Source organism: Crocuta crocuta, unplaced genomic scaffold (genome assembly GCF_008692635.1).
Source record: "Crocuta crocuta isolate KB4526 unplaced genomic scaffold, BGI_CrCroc_1.0 scaffold50, whole genome shotgun sequence".
In the NCBI taxonomy this organism is placed as follows: domain Eukaryota; kingdom Metazoa; phylum Chordata; class Mammalia; order Carnivora; family Hyaenidae; genus Crocuta; species Crocuta crocuta.
Window position 1 is genome coordinate 1,840,791 of NW_027527428.1, and position 17,488 is coordinate 1,858,278.

Here is a 17,488-nt window from a genome sequence, read left to right on the forward strand (position 1 = left end):
AACGGGACAGAGACAGAGAGTACGGTTCAACTTCAACTTTGCAGCCGGACGCACTCTTCCTCTGAATATTTAAAAGGAACGGAAACAATTCAGTGATCAGCACACTTCCCAGACCTGCAAGCGAGGGCAAGGCACCGGGACGGAGGCAGGTTCTAGAAAACCAGGGCCCCACCGCCAGCCCCGGCCGCTAAGCAAACATTCCCTCCTGGAGTCTGAAAAGCCGGTGCGCGAGGGGAGGGGCAGGCCTGAGGTTTATCGCTCCGGCAGCTCCTGGTGATTCATGGAGTTTGACTCCTGCCTGTCGTAGATTGAGGCACACGAACAGCCCCGGAGGTACCCCTCCCCTTTCCCCGCGCCCTCCCCCCCACCTTGCCACCCGCCACCCCNGCCGCCCGCCCCGCCACCGGCCTGGCGATCCCCCAGGCAACTCGGCGTCACGAGAACAGCACCCCGGAGACCCGGCGCCCTGCCCTCCCTCCGCGTCCCCTGGGCCCTAGCCAGGCCCAACAGCCTCCCCCTTCGCGGTGCGCCGTGGCCCCTCCGGGCCTCCGGTGCAGGCTAACTAGGCCCCGCTGGGCGCCCGCAGAGCGCTCAGCCCACCTCCCGCGGAGCCCACAGCCCCAGGGACAGGCGGCCCGGAAAATCTCTTGTTTACAGGGCCAGGGACGTCCCAGACTGGATTTGCTTCCCCATTTCTGCGTTCCCTTTCTGCAGATTCCTGGGGCCGGAGGGGAAAGGGTGGCAACCCGCTGATCCGCCCCGGGGCAGGGAGTGGGGGTGGGAAGCGGCGAGGGGCGGAGGGTACCGGAACCGGTGGAAAAGCCCCCGAGCGGCAGGACGGGTGGACTCCGAGTCGGGGCCGACGTGTCCCGGAGCGCCGGCACTGCGGGGGCCGGGTTAAACACTGTACCTCGGGGAACACGACCGTGAAGGCTAATTAGGACAAGTCGGAACAGGGAACGGGGACGCAGGGAGGGGAGCGCGCGCTACGAGCTGGACCGAGTCTGGGGCGACCGCAGGAAACCCAGGCGCAGGGGAGTCGGGCCCAGGGCGACGTTTGCTCATTGTCCCGAGTGGATCTGGGCCCGGCCCACGGCAGCAGGGACGCGCGCGGTGGCCCTCCCACGCCCATTTGGCGGCCCTGGGGCCGGGGAAGGGCCGCGCGTGGAAGAGGTGGGTGTGGTGTGTCCACGTGTGCAAGCTCGGGGAGGGGAGGGGGCGCAGAAGGCGTGACAAAGACGGACTTTGTGTCTGAGTGTGCGCCTCGCTCCAGCCGCGAGCAGCGAACTGTGCCCGGCGTGTGTGCCTCCCGGGCGAGCCAGGACGAAGGTGACGGAGGCTGGGCGAGGCGCACCAAGGCGGCCCCGCGCGTGTCCGTGGGCGAGCGCTGGGACATGCGGGACGGGAGAGCCAGGCGCGAGGTGTGCCGGGCTGCACCCCACACCGCTTTCCGGAGGGAGAGAGGAGTCCGGAAAGTGAGTGCGCGTGAGTGCGCGCGCCCGCGTGCGGGGGCGTGGCAGTAAACAGCACAACACTCGCTCCGGCTCTGCCAGAAACTCGCAGCTCCCTCCCTGGCCGGAAAGTGCGCCTCGCCGGAGCCTGGAGGTGAGTCGGCAGGGGGGTGAGTCGGCAGGGGGAGGGCCCTGCGCCCCGTGTTGCTGTGCAAATGGATTGCACATACCTGGAGCGCTGCGGCCGCCCGATAAGCGCCTGAATGGAGGTGATGTCACGGTGATGCAGGCGCCGACCCACCCTCGCCCGGAGAAAACAGCCGAGTGCGGGGAGAGGCCGGCGACCGAGCGCGGCCAGCTCAGCCCAGGTCCCGGGGAGAGGCAGGCCCTGCGCCCCGAGCCCCCGCCCGGGCCCCGCCACCCCAGGCCAGGGCTGCGCCTGGCTCCGCGCCCTACGCGGAGTCCCTCTCCACCCGCCCGCGCCCCGCTTGGTGCCGGAGGTGGCCCCAGAGCTGCGCCGAGTGGGGCGGGCGGTGCGTGCCAGGTAAGGACTCCTGCCTTCCCGCTCCGCCCTCCCCTCCGCAGCCCGGAAGAGCCGGGTCCGGCTAGCTGGCGGTGGGTGCGGGCAGACGCCCGAGGGCTGAGGACCGGGCGGTGGAGGACAGCGCGCCAACTCCTCTCGGTCGCAGAAACTTTCCAACCCCGAGCCAGCTGGGGGACGGGGGCGGGAGGAAGCCCGGCGCTGTCCGGAACTGCACGTTCGGTGCCCCCCTCCACTCCCGCCGCCTCTCTGCGGGAGTCCACGGTCAGCAGTGACTTGTGGCCGGCGTCCTCTCCGGTGTCCGTGGGCAGGTTTCTGTGGAGAGAGGCTGGGTCCCTGCTCGTCCTGGTCCGAAGGCCGGGGGAGGACCGCTGTAGACCCCAGGAAGTGGGGAGGGAAATTCTCAGAATCTTCCTGTAGGAAGTTTGGAATCAGACCATCAAAGAGCCTCTACTTCTGGCAGCTTGGCTTCCAGACCCCTGCTCCACCCCCCACCCCCCACCATGGCTTTTCCAAGGCCCTTTGCAGCGCAAGGGCTGGGTAGCGCCCCTCCATCCAGAAGCCAGCAGTTTTACACCCTGGAGAAGCCAGTCATCTAAAAGCTCACCATCTTGATCCTAAAGCACTGGACGGAATGTGTCACAATAGGGTTTTGTGCTCCTGGAGGTTCCCATCTTGTGTCTTCCTATGTTTGGGGTGGGGGGGAGGACAGGAGGGTGGGGCGCTTTCCAGGGTGGCATTCCAGAGCAGACCCTTGAACTGAAGACTTCCACGTTTCGGAATGCTCAGAAAATTTTTGACCCAAATGCCCACTTGATGAGGTCAAGGCTGAGATTCCCAGAAGCCCCTCCCTCCCCAACCTGGAGACCCCTGGGCGGGAGTAAGATATTATAGCCAAAGTTACCAGACTCCAGAAAGGGCGGGGGCCCTGGGGGAGAAGGGGAAGAGGTGGGAGGGATGTTGGTGGGTCCATGCATCTCTCCTGCTAGGCTGCTGAGTGCTGGAAGACAGGGAGGGGAGGAAGGAGAATGCTTTGGGTGAGCTTGGGTGCCTTCGAGAGGGTACCGTCAAGGGTCATGGCACTCTTCAGTGTAACCACTGGCTGCGTGTCTTTATCTTACTCTGTATCCTTGAGCCTGGGAGATTCAGACGAGGGCAGTGTGAAGCCCGTGGTGCCCTCTTCAGTATAGTCTCCTATGCCTTAGGGGCTCTCAAGACTTTGGTGTGGATGGTAGGGGGTGAGGAAGGGGTTGTTTCAGAAAGGTGAGGGCCTGACTGCCTCTGATCAAGCCAGTCAGGGCCAGCTGAGCCTCTGAACCCACCACTCCGCAGAGGCCTCTCTACTCCCCCAGGAGAGGGAAAGAGGGAGGAAGGGGATTCTGGAACTGGATTGGGCTGACTCAGACCAGAGCTGGGGGCTGAGTGGCTGAGCTGGGGAAAGGCTGATTTCAGAGGTGATTAAAAATATTTGTATGACTGATTCCAGGGAGGTGAAGCAAAAGGGCCCCTTTGTCCAGAAAATAATCTGAGACCGGGCTATGCTGCAGCGGTGGGGTAGGAGAAATTCACGGGGCAGGAGGAGCTCCCCCTCTCCCTCCCCTTCTGGGTCCCACTGAAAACCTTGAAGTAAGAAGATGTGACTCCAAAATGAAGAAGGCAGGGGAGAAATGGGCACCGAGTCTGTTCGGCGAATGTTTTTTAAGTGCCTCCTATGCTCAAGGCAAAGATACAGGTGTTGCAGTGATGCTAAGATAAGCACGTCTTGTCCAGTACCCTCCCAAACCTTCCAGCCTGGTAGGGGAGACAGATACACAGAATTTTAACTGTCAAGGCTCAGAAGACAGCTGGGAAGTGCAAATCTTAAGGACCTGGAGGAGGGAGAGTCTCTAGGCAGAGCTGGGTCCATTTCTAAACAGACCTTCCCCCTTCTCCACCATCTAAAAGGTGGCATAGTTGACTGGCTGAATCGGCACTCCTGGAGGTCAAAGGACCAGTTGCAGAACTCTTCGGAGCTTCCTTCTCGAAATCCGCTGGCGCGCACGGATCACGGCCCTAGGCCCAAGTTGGTGTGTTCATATCTCCACACTCACCCTTGCGCTTCCTGGGGAATCAGAGAAATAATGTACTAGGGTGGGAGTGGTTTGTTTCATCTGGGGCTGGTAAGTTGCAGGGCAGCTGGGCAGCGTGGTACCAGGATGGGGAGGAAGAGAGGGAACAGATTCCTATTTCCTTCCTTGGAAGTTCCCACACTGGTAGTGCTGAGAAGTTAAGAGGCTGCTGGATGCCACCAAGGTAAAGGCATGTACTTCTAAGAGGAAGATGGACTCAGAAGAATAAGTGACAGAGGGGTTGCAGAGCTAAATGCGACCGGGGTTGTTTTCTGCTTGTTTGTTTTTGGTTTTTGGTTTTTTTTTTTTATTTTGTAATGATATGGCTGTTATCAGATTTGAACTTGTAGTGTGGGATTTGGTATCCTTCTCCACCGCCCTCCCACCTCCATCCAGTCCTTAGATTTTATTTTGTAAAGGATCTCCCAGACCTGTCCATTATGGCTTATTACCTTTGGCCTTGATCTTTAAACAGGGGTGAATGTGCCCTCAGCAAATCGATTGCCTGTGCTTTTTGCCAGATTCGAATTGTGAAGCATAGCCCTGGTTATGCCGCCTTGGTACAAAAACAGCCTTCCGTGGCTCCTCATAGCCTTGGGGGAAATGCCCTGAACTCCCTCCCTGTAGCATTTCTGGTCTGTCGCTAGCCAGCTGCAGTCTTCCTTTACAAACTCAGTTCATACTTGAAGTTGGTTAGATACTGAATAAAATACTGTTGAAAGATCTTCTCCATTCTGTCTTTTCTGACCCCTCAGCGCAAGGCTTCCTCCTCTGAGTCTTGTAGCACCTTTTTCTTCCCAGAGGCAAATTCTGTTGTGGGGTGCTCACTGTCTGTACCTTATCTCATACTGGGTTTTAAAAACCATCAAGTCAGGGACTGTATTTGTTCATCTTTGTAGCTTTCAGAGCTTGGAGAACAACTGGGCTTTGTTCCACCCCCCCCTCCCCCATACACAGTAAATATTTTCGGATTTGGAAAAACACCTGTTCTAAAGGGGACCCTGAGCAAGGTGGGGGAGGGGGAGAAGTGCTCGAAGACGTGCAGATACCTGGGGGCTAAATCGGGGTGGCTGTTCTCAGGGCTCACTTTCCACATCTCCAACTTGACCACAAGTTCTGGCTGCTTTGCTGTGAGCCCCAGACACCCAAGATGGGGTTAAATACTTAGGAACCCATAGCGTGTAATCTGCAAATTATATCCCCTGGAGTGGTTCAATGTTCCTCTTTACCCATGAATCCTCCCTCTGCTCTTTTTTCTTTCCGGCCCTTGTAAATATGGTTTATGCGTTATTGATTTACGATTACACAAAGTCTCCTACAAAAGCTTATTTAAATGTTGATGCAGGGAAAGGAACCGTGCTCTTGCGTTACAAATCAAGAGAAACTGAGCTCTGTGACCGTGCAGTTTAGGAACACAATAAAGATGTTAGTTTATTAAGAGTTAATGGTGGGTGGTATTTGGAGGGGAAGTAAGCTTAACTGAAAAATGAAGTAGCTAAAAAGGTTGAGCTATCTACAGTATTTTCAGGGGGCTTGTAGGATATATATTAAAGGACTTTGAAAATTGATGAGCTTTTATTATGTCCATTTCACTTGATGAGTTTTATTTTCCCTGATCCAGTAGGGGATACTCTTCTACTTATCAATTATGGAGAGATAATTTCTATTGAGTGGGATACAGGACTTTTTGTTCATCTGTTAGAAATTAGGTAACTAGATGGGGGGGGCACCTGGGTGCTCAGTCGCTTAAGCATCCGACTCTTGACTTTGGCTCAGTTCATGATCTCATGGTTCGTGGGATCGAGCCCCACATCAGACTGTGCTGACAGTGCAAAGCCTACTTGGGGCTTCTCTCTCCTCTCTCTCTCTCTCAAAATAAATAAATAAACTAAAAAAAAAAAAAGAATCAGGTAACTTAGGGATGATGGGAACGTAAGGGGATATGTATCACCACCCGGAAAGGAGGAAGAAAGGAGATGGGAAGAGTTGGATCATGCCATTCCTCTGTGAGCCACTAGTGGTCACTATCAGCCCAGGAAAGCTTGGTTGCTGTCTTTCTGAAGACTTCCGGGGGATCCGAGAAGTGAGAGGAAGAGGCAGGGTTCCAACTAATTACTTGAACATAAGGGGTGATATGATGTGCGGTGCGTGAATTCCATACTATTTTTGAACTTGGCTTTTTTTTAAGTTTATTTTGAGAGAGAGAGGGAATCCCAAGCAGGCTCAGCTGTGTCAGCGTGGATCCTGATGTGGGGCTCCATCCCACAAACCTCAAGATCATGACCTGAGCTGAGATCAAGAGTCAGAGGCTTAACCTATGGGGCCACCCAGGTGCCCTTGACCTTGGCTTTTTAGAACGTTTAGATTCTGTGTTCTCAAGGTAAATGTAAAGTCTCTCATTGGACAGCTCACTGATTGGATATTTAATGTCTCTTAACCTGCCAGGTTCTTTACCTTCACTTCACACAGGGAACATCCAGCAGGTATTGAGAGCAGGGGTGCGTATTCGCTCTGGTCCTCAGCACTTCCTAGAATCGCTGTTGGGACTGGTCAGATGCGGAGTACATAGAGTCCTCGCTTACCTTCCTGGCATGAATGAAAGATCTCTTTTCTGCCTTCTAGCTACAGCGCCTTAAAGTCTTCCGTGATAGAGGAGTTCCTTTGGGTGTTGCATTGCCCTTGTCTGCTTCTTGCTTTTAAAATGTTAATGCCTCATAGGAGGATTTTTACATGAAGTCATTAACTCCCTAGCTGAGAAATTAGTTTATTTTATCCTTGACTCCAGCAACTGAGCTAGACAAAGAAGTTTAGATTCCGAAGAGGAGAGCTGGCATAAAACGTGTGCAAATGAAGGGCAGAAAAGGGAGGTGAGGGGAGGAATCCAAGGGAACCATCTCTTCGTCTTTTCTGGCTCCAGCTCACCAGTGCTCGTTAAGTATGTGTTGCGTGAATGAGTGCATGGCAAATTGACCATGGACGTGGGCATCGCAGGGGCAGACTCGAGGGGCACAGCGTCAGGCCTGTTGAATTGGACTCTAGGAGTCTCAGGGCAGAGAGGGAGTGTTAAATGGGTGGTGTGCTTGGTTTTGACTTGCTCACCAGCCCTCGCACCCCTAACCCAAGCTACAAGAGCTCAGGGAATATGCGGACACTGGACGGGATAAGGGAAGGGGAGAACCTGAAAATTCAGTGAGGCTTTCCTCCTTTTCCATGACGAGGAACAGAGACGACAAATGGGCTTCATCTCACTTGCCTCTCTGGTCAGCCGATACGTCCCCCGGGATTTCTGTGTCAAGAGGGATTCTGAAGCCCAGCGGGGCGGTCTCGTCATCAGCTTGCACGGTCTGCCCTGGTTCAGGAGGGAGGAAAGCAAGTGACCTGTGTGTCCGAATCTGGCTTTGGAGAACTGATTTTGCCTTTTCTCGCTCTATCTCTAGGGACCCAGCTGGAGCCTGGCCTGGGAGCCAGGATGGCCATCCCTAAAGCCTTGCTGACCTGCCTGGGGCTGCCTCTCTTCCTATTCTCAGGGGCCCAGGCCCAGAACCATGTGCCACCAGGCTGCAGCCCGGACCTCAACCCCCTCTACTACAACCTGTGTGACCGCTCCAGGGCTTGGGGCATCATCTTGGAGGCAGTGGCTGGGGCGGGCATTGTTACCACTTTTGTCCTCACCGTCATCCTTGTGGCCAGCCTCCCCTTCGTGCAGGACACCAAGAAGCGGAGCCTCCTGGGAACCCAGGTGTTCTTCCTGCTGGGGACCCTGGGCCTCTTCTGCCTCGTCTTTGCCTGCGTGGTGAAGCCGGACTTCTCCACCTGTGCCTCTCGCCGGTTCCTCTTTGGAGTTCTGTTCGCCATCTGCTTCTCCTGCCTGGTGGCTCACGTCTTTGCCCTCAACTTCCTGGCCCGGAAGAACCACGGGCCCCGGGGCTGGGTGATCTTCACCGTGGCCGTGCTTCTGACCCTTGTGGAGGTGATCATCAACACCGAGTGGCTGATCATCACGCTGGTCCGGGGCGGTGGCGAGGGTGGCCCTTCGGGCAACGGCAGCGCTGCCTGGACCCCAGCCTCCCCGTGTGCCATCGCCAACATGGACTTTGTCATGGCGCTCATCTACGTCATGCTGCTGCTGGTGTGTGCCTTCGTGGGGGCCTGGCCTGCCCTGTGTGGCCGCTTCAAGCGCTGGCGCAAGCACGGGGTCTTCGTGCTGCTCGCCACGGCCACCTCCATTGCCATCTGGGTGGTGTGGATTGTCATGTACACCTACGGCAACAAACAGCATAACAGCCCCACCTGGGATGATCCCACGCTGGCCATTGCTCTTGCCGCCAATGCCTGGGCCTTCGTCCTCTTCTACGTCATCCCTGAGGTTTCCCAGGTGACCAAGGCCAGCCCAGAGCAAACCTATCAGGGGGACATGTACCCAACCCGTGGCGTAGGTTATGAAACTATCCTGAAAGAGCAGAAGGGTCAGAGCATGTTTGTGGAGAACAAGGCATTTTCCATGGATGAGCCAGCCTCAGGTAAGTGGAGGAAAACCCTCCCCACCTGCCTGTCTTTCCTTACACACCGGTTGAGGCAGGGCCGGTCTCCTGGGCATGATGGAAGGTTCTCGGATTATCTGTATTTTCCTGCCCGAAACTCCCTGAATTCCAGACTTTAAAAGTTTATTTTTCTGCACTCCTGTAGTTGATGAATGTTTTCACTGTAAAATTTCAAGCACCACAGATAAAACTCTCCCCCCCGCACCCGCCCGCTGTCTTCCCACTTCTACTCAGTTCTTTCCTGTTCCGTCCCTAGAACGCTAACCACCATAGACTGCGAGTGAGAGTTTACTGCCTCAGGCCTCAGTTTCCCCTTTGCAAAATGGGCATGATAATGGTTCCTGTTAAGTAGGATTCTTGCGAAGAGTAGATTCATGCATATGCCTGGCACTAGGAAAGTGCTCTAGAAGTAGTAGCTATTAGCTCTGTGTATTGCTATTATTATAACTGTTATTACTACCCATCCAGGACGTGTTTTTCTATTATATACACCTACATAGTCTTGGTTTCCTTTAAAGTTTCCTTGAAAAGTCTTCTCAGTTAAGATTTTCTTTTTCTTTTTTTTTTTATGTTTATTTATTTTGAGAGAGAGAGAGATCAAGCAGGGGAGGGACCGAGGGGGAGAGAGAGAATTCCAAGCAGGCTCCAAGCTGACAGCATGGAGCTGGACGCTGGGCTCAAACTCATCAACCGTGAGATCATGACCTGTGCCGAAGTTAGGAGTCGGCCGCTTCACCGCCTGAGCCACCCAGGCGCCCCAAGATTTTGTTCATTTGGATAAAAGGACTGTGCCACATACCGGTCTAAGCAGCATCCAATATCCAGCTGGCTTGTTCCCAAGCTCCTGTCAAGGCTCTTTGTTAATGGGATGGGGCTTTCCTGGTGGAGCCCAGCACCAGGGGCCCCAGTCAGCCGTACAGCCTTGGAGGGGTCAGGCTGAGGGGATCCCGGAATGGAAGAGGCAGGGATGGGTGAGGCTTCTGCAGCCTGTGCCAAGTCCCTCTTTGGGAGCAGCTTGAGAAGCGTAGGGGGGTGGGCAGGGGATGATTCTCTGGGAAGCTTGGCCACTTGAGCTCCCAGTTTCCAAAGGGAAGAGTATTTCTCTGGCATTTGTTAGTCATAAGGATCACTAGCCTTTATTGAGCACCTACTGTGTGCCACATGCCCTGCTTTTCCTGATGGGTCCTGTGGCGTGCTTTCTTAGCCGGCTGGCTACAGCCCGGTCACTGACACGACCAGGAACTGGAGGAACAGTCTCAGAGCCCTGACCCCAAGCCCAGACTGGGCTGGTTAAGATGTTTGGGGGCTTAAGGCTTTAACTGCTTGACTCTCAGTCACCAGCTCTGGGGTCTCTGGAATCAGAACTCCCTGCCTCTTGACAAACTGAGATGCCCATCATTTCGGCCTTGGGGAAAGGAGTGATCCTTGCCCTGCCTGGCACTTGATCTTTGATCTGCCCACTGGGGTGGCCTCTGGCGCAGGTGCACATACCCAGTGGGACCAACGGAGTACTTTGCGGGGGAGGGGGACGGGGCAGGGGCACTGGGCTGGGCTGGTGGGAGGCGGGGCTTGTGTGGGAGGGAGGCGGGGCTTGTGTGCAGGCCTGGGTGGGGGTGTCCTTGCCCACCCCTGCTGTTGCCCGGTGTCTGGGCTGTAGGCCCAAGTAGTACTCAGCCTTTGTCCTTTCAAGGCAAACACTTCTGGGGCTGTGAGGGTTTTTTCTTTTCTTTTTTTTTTCTAAATGGAAAAATCAATGGAGCGGAGCTGGCCCAGCACTTAGGAAGCCAGCCCTGTATAGTGTGGTCCCTCAGAGCCACGGGCCATCAGCCTGGGGAGACGGACAGCTGCTCGCCTGCTCTCTGGCCCCTGGGGTGCGTCAGCAGCTTTCCTCGGACACCCTGGGAACCTCAGCAGGGGAGCACAGCCCCGGCCCAGGGAGGTATTCCTGGAGCCGAAAATAGTTCTGGAAACTTGCTAGGGTGCCAGTGTATGGGAGGTACATTCAGTCCCTCAGTGGGGCTCTGGACCGTGGGGTCCTGGAGAATCAGCATCCAGTTCTGCTTTGTGACGGTGTGAGGCGTCTCAGGCTGTGGAGTCCCTGGTGTGCTTACCCTGGTGTCTGGCCGCCAGCCTGCCGCGATCGAGGCCAGAGTTGGAGCCTGGCCATCTTGGAAGGTGGCCGAGGGCCCATATGCCTCTCTTGGCCTCTGGCCCCGGAGGGCGGATGGGGATGTGAAGGTTGCTGACAGGAGCATTTTTCTTTGCTGAAGTGGGGGTGGGGTGGGGTGGTCCTCCCGCTGCAGGAAAGCCTGAGGGGAAGGTGGGCATCCTGCTCCCTTGGCTCCTGACAAAGGCATGCTGGGCTTCCGAGGGGCCCCCCCTGCAACCTCACCTCCAAGCTGGCCAACCCCGGCTGGGCTTCCTCTCTGCCTTAGACCTTATCTCAGGGCAGGTGAGACCCCTCGTCCCTCTCTGTGCCCTCCCTGGGGAGCCTTGCCCGAGAGCCCAGCCCCCAGACCACTCCTGTGTGTCTCTGCAGCTAAGAGACCGGTGTCACCATACAGCGGGTACAACGGCCAGCTGCTGACCAGTGTGTACCAGCCCACTGAGATGGCCCTGATGCACAAAGGCCCGGTGAGTGGGGTTCCAGGGTCTCTGTGGCCCTGTGGGGGTCTCGGAGCCCGGCCTGAGCGGGCAGGTGCAGGGTGGCGTGCGGTATGGATGGAGAAGGCAGGCTGGTCCATCTGATGCATCAGGCTCAGGGGACCGAGCAGGGCTCCTCATGTCTGGTTCCTGGAATTGGCGAATATACAGCCCTCAGCTTCACGGCAGCGGGACCTGCCCCGGGTCATGGAGCATCACACGGTGACTGGGGCCCCTCGCTGTGGAGAATGCAGAACAGGCTCTCTGGGCCGGTGGGAGATGCCAGCTCTGCCCTACGCAGCTTAGGGAAGGACAGAGGAAGGTCTCAGCCAGGTAGGTAGGTAGGTGTCATTCGTTGGTACCCCCAAAGGCGCAGAGGACCCCAAAGCAGGTCCGGGTAAGTATTTGCTCCTCAACCACAGCTGTCCCAAGGGGGCCACGGCTCCCTTCCCCCCACAGGCAGGAGGCAGCTCTCAACCTCATACCTCCCCTGGGTTCTGGAAACCAGATGCTCCATTAGCCAGTGGGGGGTGGGAACAGGAAGACAGTGGGTTAGATTCTCACTCGCTCCATATATGTTCCTCCTCCCGGGGCTGGCAGTCACTATGGGGAGAGGTCAGTGACCCGCCTTGGCAGGATGCTGGGAACCGGAAACGAGGGAGGTCAGCAGGGTGGTGTTCTCATACCGCACCCCTCCCTTCCCTGCCGTGAGCCCCGGGGTGGGGGGCAGGGTGCAGTGAGCATCTGAAACTCGCAGCTCCAGCCCCTTCCCTCTCCCTAAGCTGAACCTGCAGCCAGGCGCTGGGAGGGGCAACGAGTCTCTGAAAGACACAGTCTGCTGGTTACAGCCTCCCAGGCTGTGGATACCAACGCCCCAGCCCCACCCCAGGGTCCTTCCTTCAGTGGATGCCCCACGCTGCCCAGCCTTCTCTTACCTGCGCACCTGAGTCCTGCTTCCCTGGGCTGGGGGTAGGATCCGGATGGATGGGGATATCTTCTCTGATGGTCTCCGGACCTCCCGGCGCTACCATCACCTGGGGACTTGCTATCGGTACAGACGGGATGGGGCCGGTGGTGTCATGGGGCTGATGGTTAGCATCTCTTCAGTGGCATCATCTTGATAATGTGGAATCTGCCACATCGGGAGTGCCCACCCCCAGAAATCAGGGGAAGGCTCCCCCTCCCCCACCCCCCAGGTAAACTTTTACCAGGCTACCACTGGGTTGGATCCTGACTAAGCGTGGCTGTGGTTTAACAAACTGCCCGGGTGAGTCTGTTGCACACACAGGTTTGAGAACCACCCATCTAGATGTTCCTGGAGTCNGTCACCTTCCCTCCAGTGTGGGAGCTGGGCTGAGTGCCTCTGGGCCTTTCTCACCCCACAGTTGAATCCCCCCCCCCACAGGAATAGGGCCATTGCCACTTTAGCCAGGTTCCGGGCAGAGAATTTGTGTGTGTGTGTGTGTGTATGTGTAAGTTTGTTTATTTATTTAGAGAGACAGAGTGCGAACAGGGAAGGAGCAGAGAGAGGGAGACACAGAATCTGAATTAGGCTCCAGGGTCCGAGCTGTCAGCACAGAGCCCAATGTGGGGCTCGAACTCACTGACTGAGATCATGACCTGAGCCAAAGTCAGATGCCCAACCGACGGAGCCACCCAGGAGCCCCTGTTTATTTATTTTGAGAGAGAAAGAGCGAGAGATGCAGGAGGTATGGAGAGAGAGAGAGAGGGAGAGAGATAGAATATCCCAAGCAGGCTCTGCACCATCAGTGTAGAGCCCAATGCAGCTCGAACCCACAAATCGAGAAATCGTGACCTGAGCTGAAACCCAGAGTCAGACGCTTTTAACCAACCAAGCCACCCAGGTGCCCCAAGAATTTGGGTTTTAAGCCTCTACATCTGACTAGCCAGCTCAGGCTTCAAGATAAGAAATGTGGGCAAACCGAAGGCCATCCCTGGCCAGCCACACAGCAGCTCTGATGCAGTTGGGGGGCGTAGTGCCATTTGGAGGACCCGGGGAGGAGTCTGGGGAGACGGGAGCCTGGGAGCAGTACCAGCCAGGTAGTTGCACTCGGTATGTGGTTCACCCTCTGCTGCGGCCCAGGAGGCGTTGGGAGCAGGAGGGAGGGGGCTTGAGAAAAGGATCCTTCTGAAAATAGTGAGGCCCCAGGACCATCGAAGGTGACAGGCGCCTCCTCTACGTCTAGAGGCCTGGAGCTCTGCAGGGTGAGGGAAGAGGCTGGAGGTCAGAGGCCAGCCCTTCCGCTTCGAGAGGTGGAGACACTGCTGGGGGTGGGGTGGGGGGAGCAGGGAAGGGGGAACTGGCAGCCTCGGCCCTGCAGGAAGCAGAGCGTCTGCGCGTCCGCCCGCCCTGGCGGAACCTGGCTGTGAGACCTCCTGTCCTTCCTTCCAGTCTGAAGGAGCTTACGACGTCATCCTCCCACGAGCCACCGCCAACAGCCAGGTGATGGGCAGTGCCAATTCCACCCTGAGGGCCGAAGACATGTATGCGGCCCAGAGCCACCAGGAGGCCACACCGCCGAAAGACGGCAAGAACTCCCAGGTCCTTAGAAACCCCTACGTGTGGGACTGAGTCTCGGTGGTCAGGAGCAGGCAGGCACATTTGGGGAGGGCCCTGTGGGGACCTGGCCCGGGAGAGGAGCCCACTGCTCTCCTGCTTCCCTGTCCCCTCAGTGGCTCAGGGCGACTGTGCCTCAGAGCCAGGAAAGCCCTCCCCATCTGCCAATGTTTGGGCCGGGGTGGGGGGATGGGGGGTGTCCCGGGGCCCCTCCACCCACTTCTCAGTGTTTGCAGAGTTGAGGAGCTCAGCCCCCGCTTCATGCTCCAGCCAAATATTGTTCTTGGGGGTGGTGGCCGATCAGTGCCAACATTTTCTGGAATCTTCTGAGAGATTCCTGCAACCTCGAGAGATTTCTCAGGAGTGTCTGTCCTGGGTTTTGCTCCTCTGTGAGGAGCAAGGGCGCCTAATAAACATGTTTTTGCTTTATTAGCTCTTCCTCTGGGAATGTCCTTTCTGACCCCGGCTCTTGGTCACTGAATGAGCCTCCTCCTGTACAGGCAGTGGCGGGGGTGGGGGGTGTTCCTCTTTCTCCCTCCAAATCCGGCTCCTGTGAAAGCTACTGCTGAGTTTTCCTTCCACGCAAGTAAGTAGCCGACTCCTGAACCCAGGGAAGGATTCTTCAGCTGAGCCTGGGTATCCCTGTCGAATGCGATCAGACCAAACTGCGGGGGTCCCAGCTCCTGTGTGGGGTCTAGGCCAGCATCTGGGCTTATCTGAACGTGGGCAGTTTTCTGCCAGGACCCCCTCCACCTGCCATACGTAAGGCCAGAGCAGGGGAGGCAGGGGCCCGCCATCACACAGCTCTGAGGACGGTGTGGGTAAGGGAAGCTAGGCCGACTTCAGACCCTCTTAGGGGCACTGACCATCAAGGTCCTTTAGGGGACAGGGTGGAGAATCACCGCCCCGTGTTGTTAGAGTGAGCTGTGCACTGGGACTTGTTTACAAAGTGGGTTTCCAGAGGTGGAAAGGGTCGGCCGGTTCCAGTTGGTTTCATTCCTGGGCAGTTAATAACACGTCCACTTGCTCAGTCCTTTACGGTGAACAAACTCTTTCCACAGCAGCTCCTTTTATTTTTTATTTGTATTAAAAAAAATTTTTTTTATGTTTATTCATTTTTGAGAGACAGAGCATGAGCCGGGGAGGGGCAGAGAGAGAGGAAGACACAGAATCTGAAGCAGGTTCCAGGCTCCGAGCTGTCGGCATAGAGCCCGATATGGGGCTCGAACCCACGAACTGTGAGATCGTGACCTCAGTCGAAGTTGGACACTTAACCAACTGAGCCACCCAGGGGGCCCCACATCAGTTCATTTTAAACCTCGTGGCTTCCCAGAAAGGTGGACAGGACAGTATTCTGTCCTCTTTCTAGAGTCAGAATCCCAAAATCATGCCATTTTAGGGTTGGATGGGGCCTTGGAGGCAAGTTAGGGGTATCGCCGTCCAGGGCCCTCTCACAGGTAAGCTGACTGAGCCAGAGAGGCCACACGGCCTCTAGAAGTGGCCACCCCAAGACCGGCCAGGTTGTCCTGAGATCCACCTTCCTAGGCCCACCGTGGGACGGCCAGTGGGCCCCAGTGGCCTGGGCCTAGATNACAGAATCTGAAGCAGGTTCCAGGCTCCGAGCTGTCGGCATAGAGCCCGATATGGGGCTCGAACCCACGAACTGTGAGATCGTGACCTCAGTCGAAGTTGGACACTTAACCAACTGAGCCACCCAGGGGGCCCCACATCAGTTCATTTTAAACCTCGTGGCTTCCCAGAAAGGTGGACAGGACAGTATTCTGTCCTCTTTCTAGAGTCAGAATCCCAAAATCATGCCATTTTAGGGTTGGATGGGGCCTTGGAGGCAAGTTAGGGGTATCGCCGTCCAGGGCCCTCTCACAGGTAAGCTGACTGAGCCAGAGAGGCCACACGGCCTCTAGAAGTGGCCACCCCAAGACCGGCCAGGTTGTCCTGAGATCCACCTTCCTAGGCCCACCGTGGGACGGCCAGTGGGCCCCAGTGGCCTGGGCCTAGATGAGCACAGTGCTTTGACCCTTGAACACCGGCTCAGGGCTTGGCAAAGGGGCTGCCAAGCCCGCCCCTCCCAAGCTTGGGAATGTTCCTCCCCAGCTGGTCAGAAGCTATTTTCTGACACCGGTCGGTTGTAGGGAAAAAAACAAATGTCTCTGCTGGAAGGGAGAGAAAGGTTGCCGGAAGAAAAACAAACTTCTCCCTTCTATGTCAGATTGCACCAGCCCCCTGGGGATTGACACTTTTTTTTTTTTAGTAAAAGTCAGTGCTTGGGCCCCGAGCAGTAGGGTCCCCTTTGACTCTTGTTCTTTCTGGTTACTTTAGGCTCAGTCCCCGCAAAATAAAACGAGATGGTAGAAGCCCTCTTCCCTGAACCACACGCCGTCCTGATGTCCTCATGGCTCTGTCCGGGCTGGGCAGGGCCCACCACCTCTCCCCTCCTTGTCATTGGAGCTGGGAGGGACCAGAGGCCACCACCCTGAAGCAGTGGACTGAGTGGGTATCTATCTGTGAAGCCCCGAGGTGTGTGGCTGGGGCCCAAGGGCCAGCCCAGCCTTTCCTGGTCCCCAAGTGACTGAGGCCACAAGGATCTGCAGAATGGCCAGGGCTGCCTCCGTCCCCCCTCGACGCCCTTCCCCCCCCAATCATAGCCTGTGTGTCCCCATGCCGTGGTTCTGGTGGCCATCCGCAGATGCCCTGTCTTCACCCCATGGGCCTTCTGGCTGTCTCGGTGTCCGGCATCTGCTTGCCCCGCCTGCGCCTGGGTGAATTTCCTCCATGAGTGTTGGGAGCAGAGCCCTGGCGGAAGTGGGCTCCTTCCTGTCTTTCTCATCAGGGCCTCCTGTCACCACCTGGATCCTGGAAGGCCCCTGAGCTGGGACAGAACTCAGCTCGAGGCCTAGGCGACACCGCTCCTCTGCGTGGCTTGTGGGCACTGGATCTGAGCCCCTTTGGTGCTTCCAACGTGCCCCTTTATGCCACGGCCCCATGCCTTCCCCACCTGCAATGAGCCGGGGTGCATCAAGACACAAGGTGGGGTCTGGGGCTGCATTCTCAGGGGCCAGTTGAGAGTCCTGGACCACACGGGTTGGGGTCTCAGCTGCTCACAGAACTGGGACTTGGCTGATGTACGGATTTCTGCTGGCACTGCTCTTCTCTCCCGTGATATGCTGCAGAGGGTCCTGATGGCCACGCAGGGAATGGAGGGGGGACATCCTTTAAGACCTGATGATGGAGGCACTAAGGACAGAGATGTGTACAGCTGCAGACTCGTGGGAACGAGGTCCCCTGACTTTGTCCTGCCCTCTGGTACCAGGCAGAGCAGGCTGGTCCGAGGGGAGCTCCCCTGGCGCAACCCTGGAGCTCAGTTCTCAGCGCATGTCACCTCTGGGGGCCTGGGGTGAGGGCGAGGACAAGATCAGGACCCCACCTTGCCCTGTAGTCCACCCACAGCTCTCCAGGGCCACCGTCCTGCCCCCAGCAGCCTGTGCCTTTGTTAACTGGAATATTTTTCCAGAGCAAAATTGGGCGAACAGGTCTTGCAGGGAGAGTAAGGCCATACAGCCATGTGTGACAGCACCGCGCCCCCCCCCCCCCCCCCCTTCCAACCCTTT

General features: G+C 56.9%; 1 protein-coding gene across 7 annotated transcripts; it reads left to right on the forward strand.

Moving 5' to 3' along the window:
• The first annotated feature begins 282 nt into the window (after positions 1-282).
• GPRC5C (G protein-coupled receptor class C group 5 member C) lies at positions 283-17,465 on the forward strand. 7 transcript variants are annotated; one of them, XM_077753995.1, is made up of 5 exons: positions 283-333; positions 7,538-8,620; positions 11,181-11,275; positions 13,698-13,847; positions 16,200-17,465. In XM_077753995.1, exons 2-5 carry the CDS (start codon positions 7,570-7,572, stop codon positions 16,230-16,232), a joined length of 1,329 nt encoding a protein of 442 aa, XP_077610121.1. In that variant the 5' UTR covers positions 283-333; positions 7,538-7,569; the 3' UTR covers positions 16,233-17,465. The 7 variants fall into 7 exon arrangements, with proteins under 7 accessions (XP_077610121.1, XP_077610116.1, XP_077610112.1 ...); XM_077753990.1 differs by lacking the exon at positions 283-333 and adding an exon at positions 871-1,173; XM_077753986.1 differs by lacking the exon at positions 283-333 and adding an exon at positions 1,226-1,605.
• The last annotated feature ends 23 nt before the right edge of the window (positions 17,466-17,488 follow it).

Excerpts from the sequence above, each read along its gene's own strand:
- GPRC5C (XM_077753995.1), top strand. The coding sequence starts at position 7,570 with ATGGCCATCCCTAAAGCCTTGCTGACCTGCCTGGGGCTGCCTCTCTTC. Across the intron at positions 11,276-13,697 it reads CCCTGATGCACAAAGGCCCG|TCTGAAGGAGCTTACGACGT; the intron begins GTGAGTGGGGTT and ends CCTTCCTTCCAG. Across the intron at positions 13,848-16,199 it reads AAGACGGCAAGAACTCCCAG|GCTCAGTCCCCGCAAAATAA; the intron begins GTCCTTAGAAAC and ends TGGTTACTTTAG.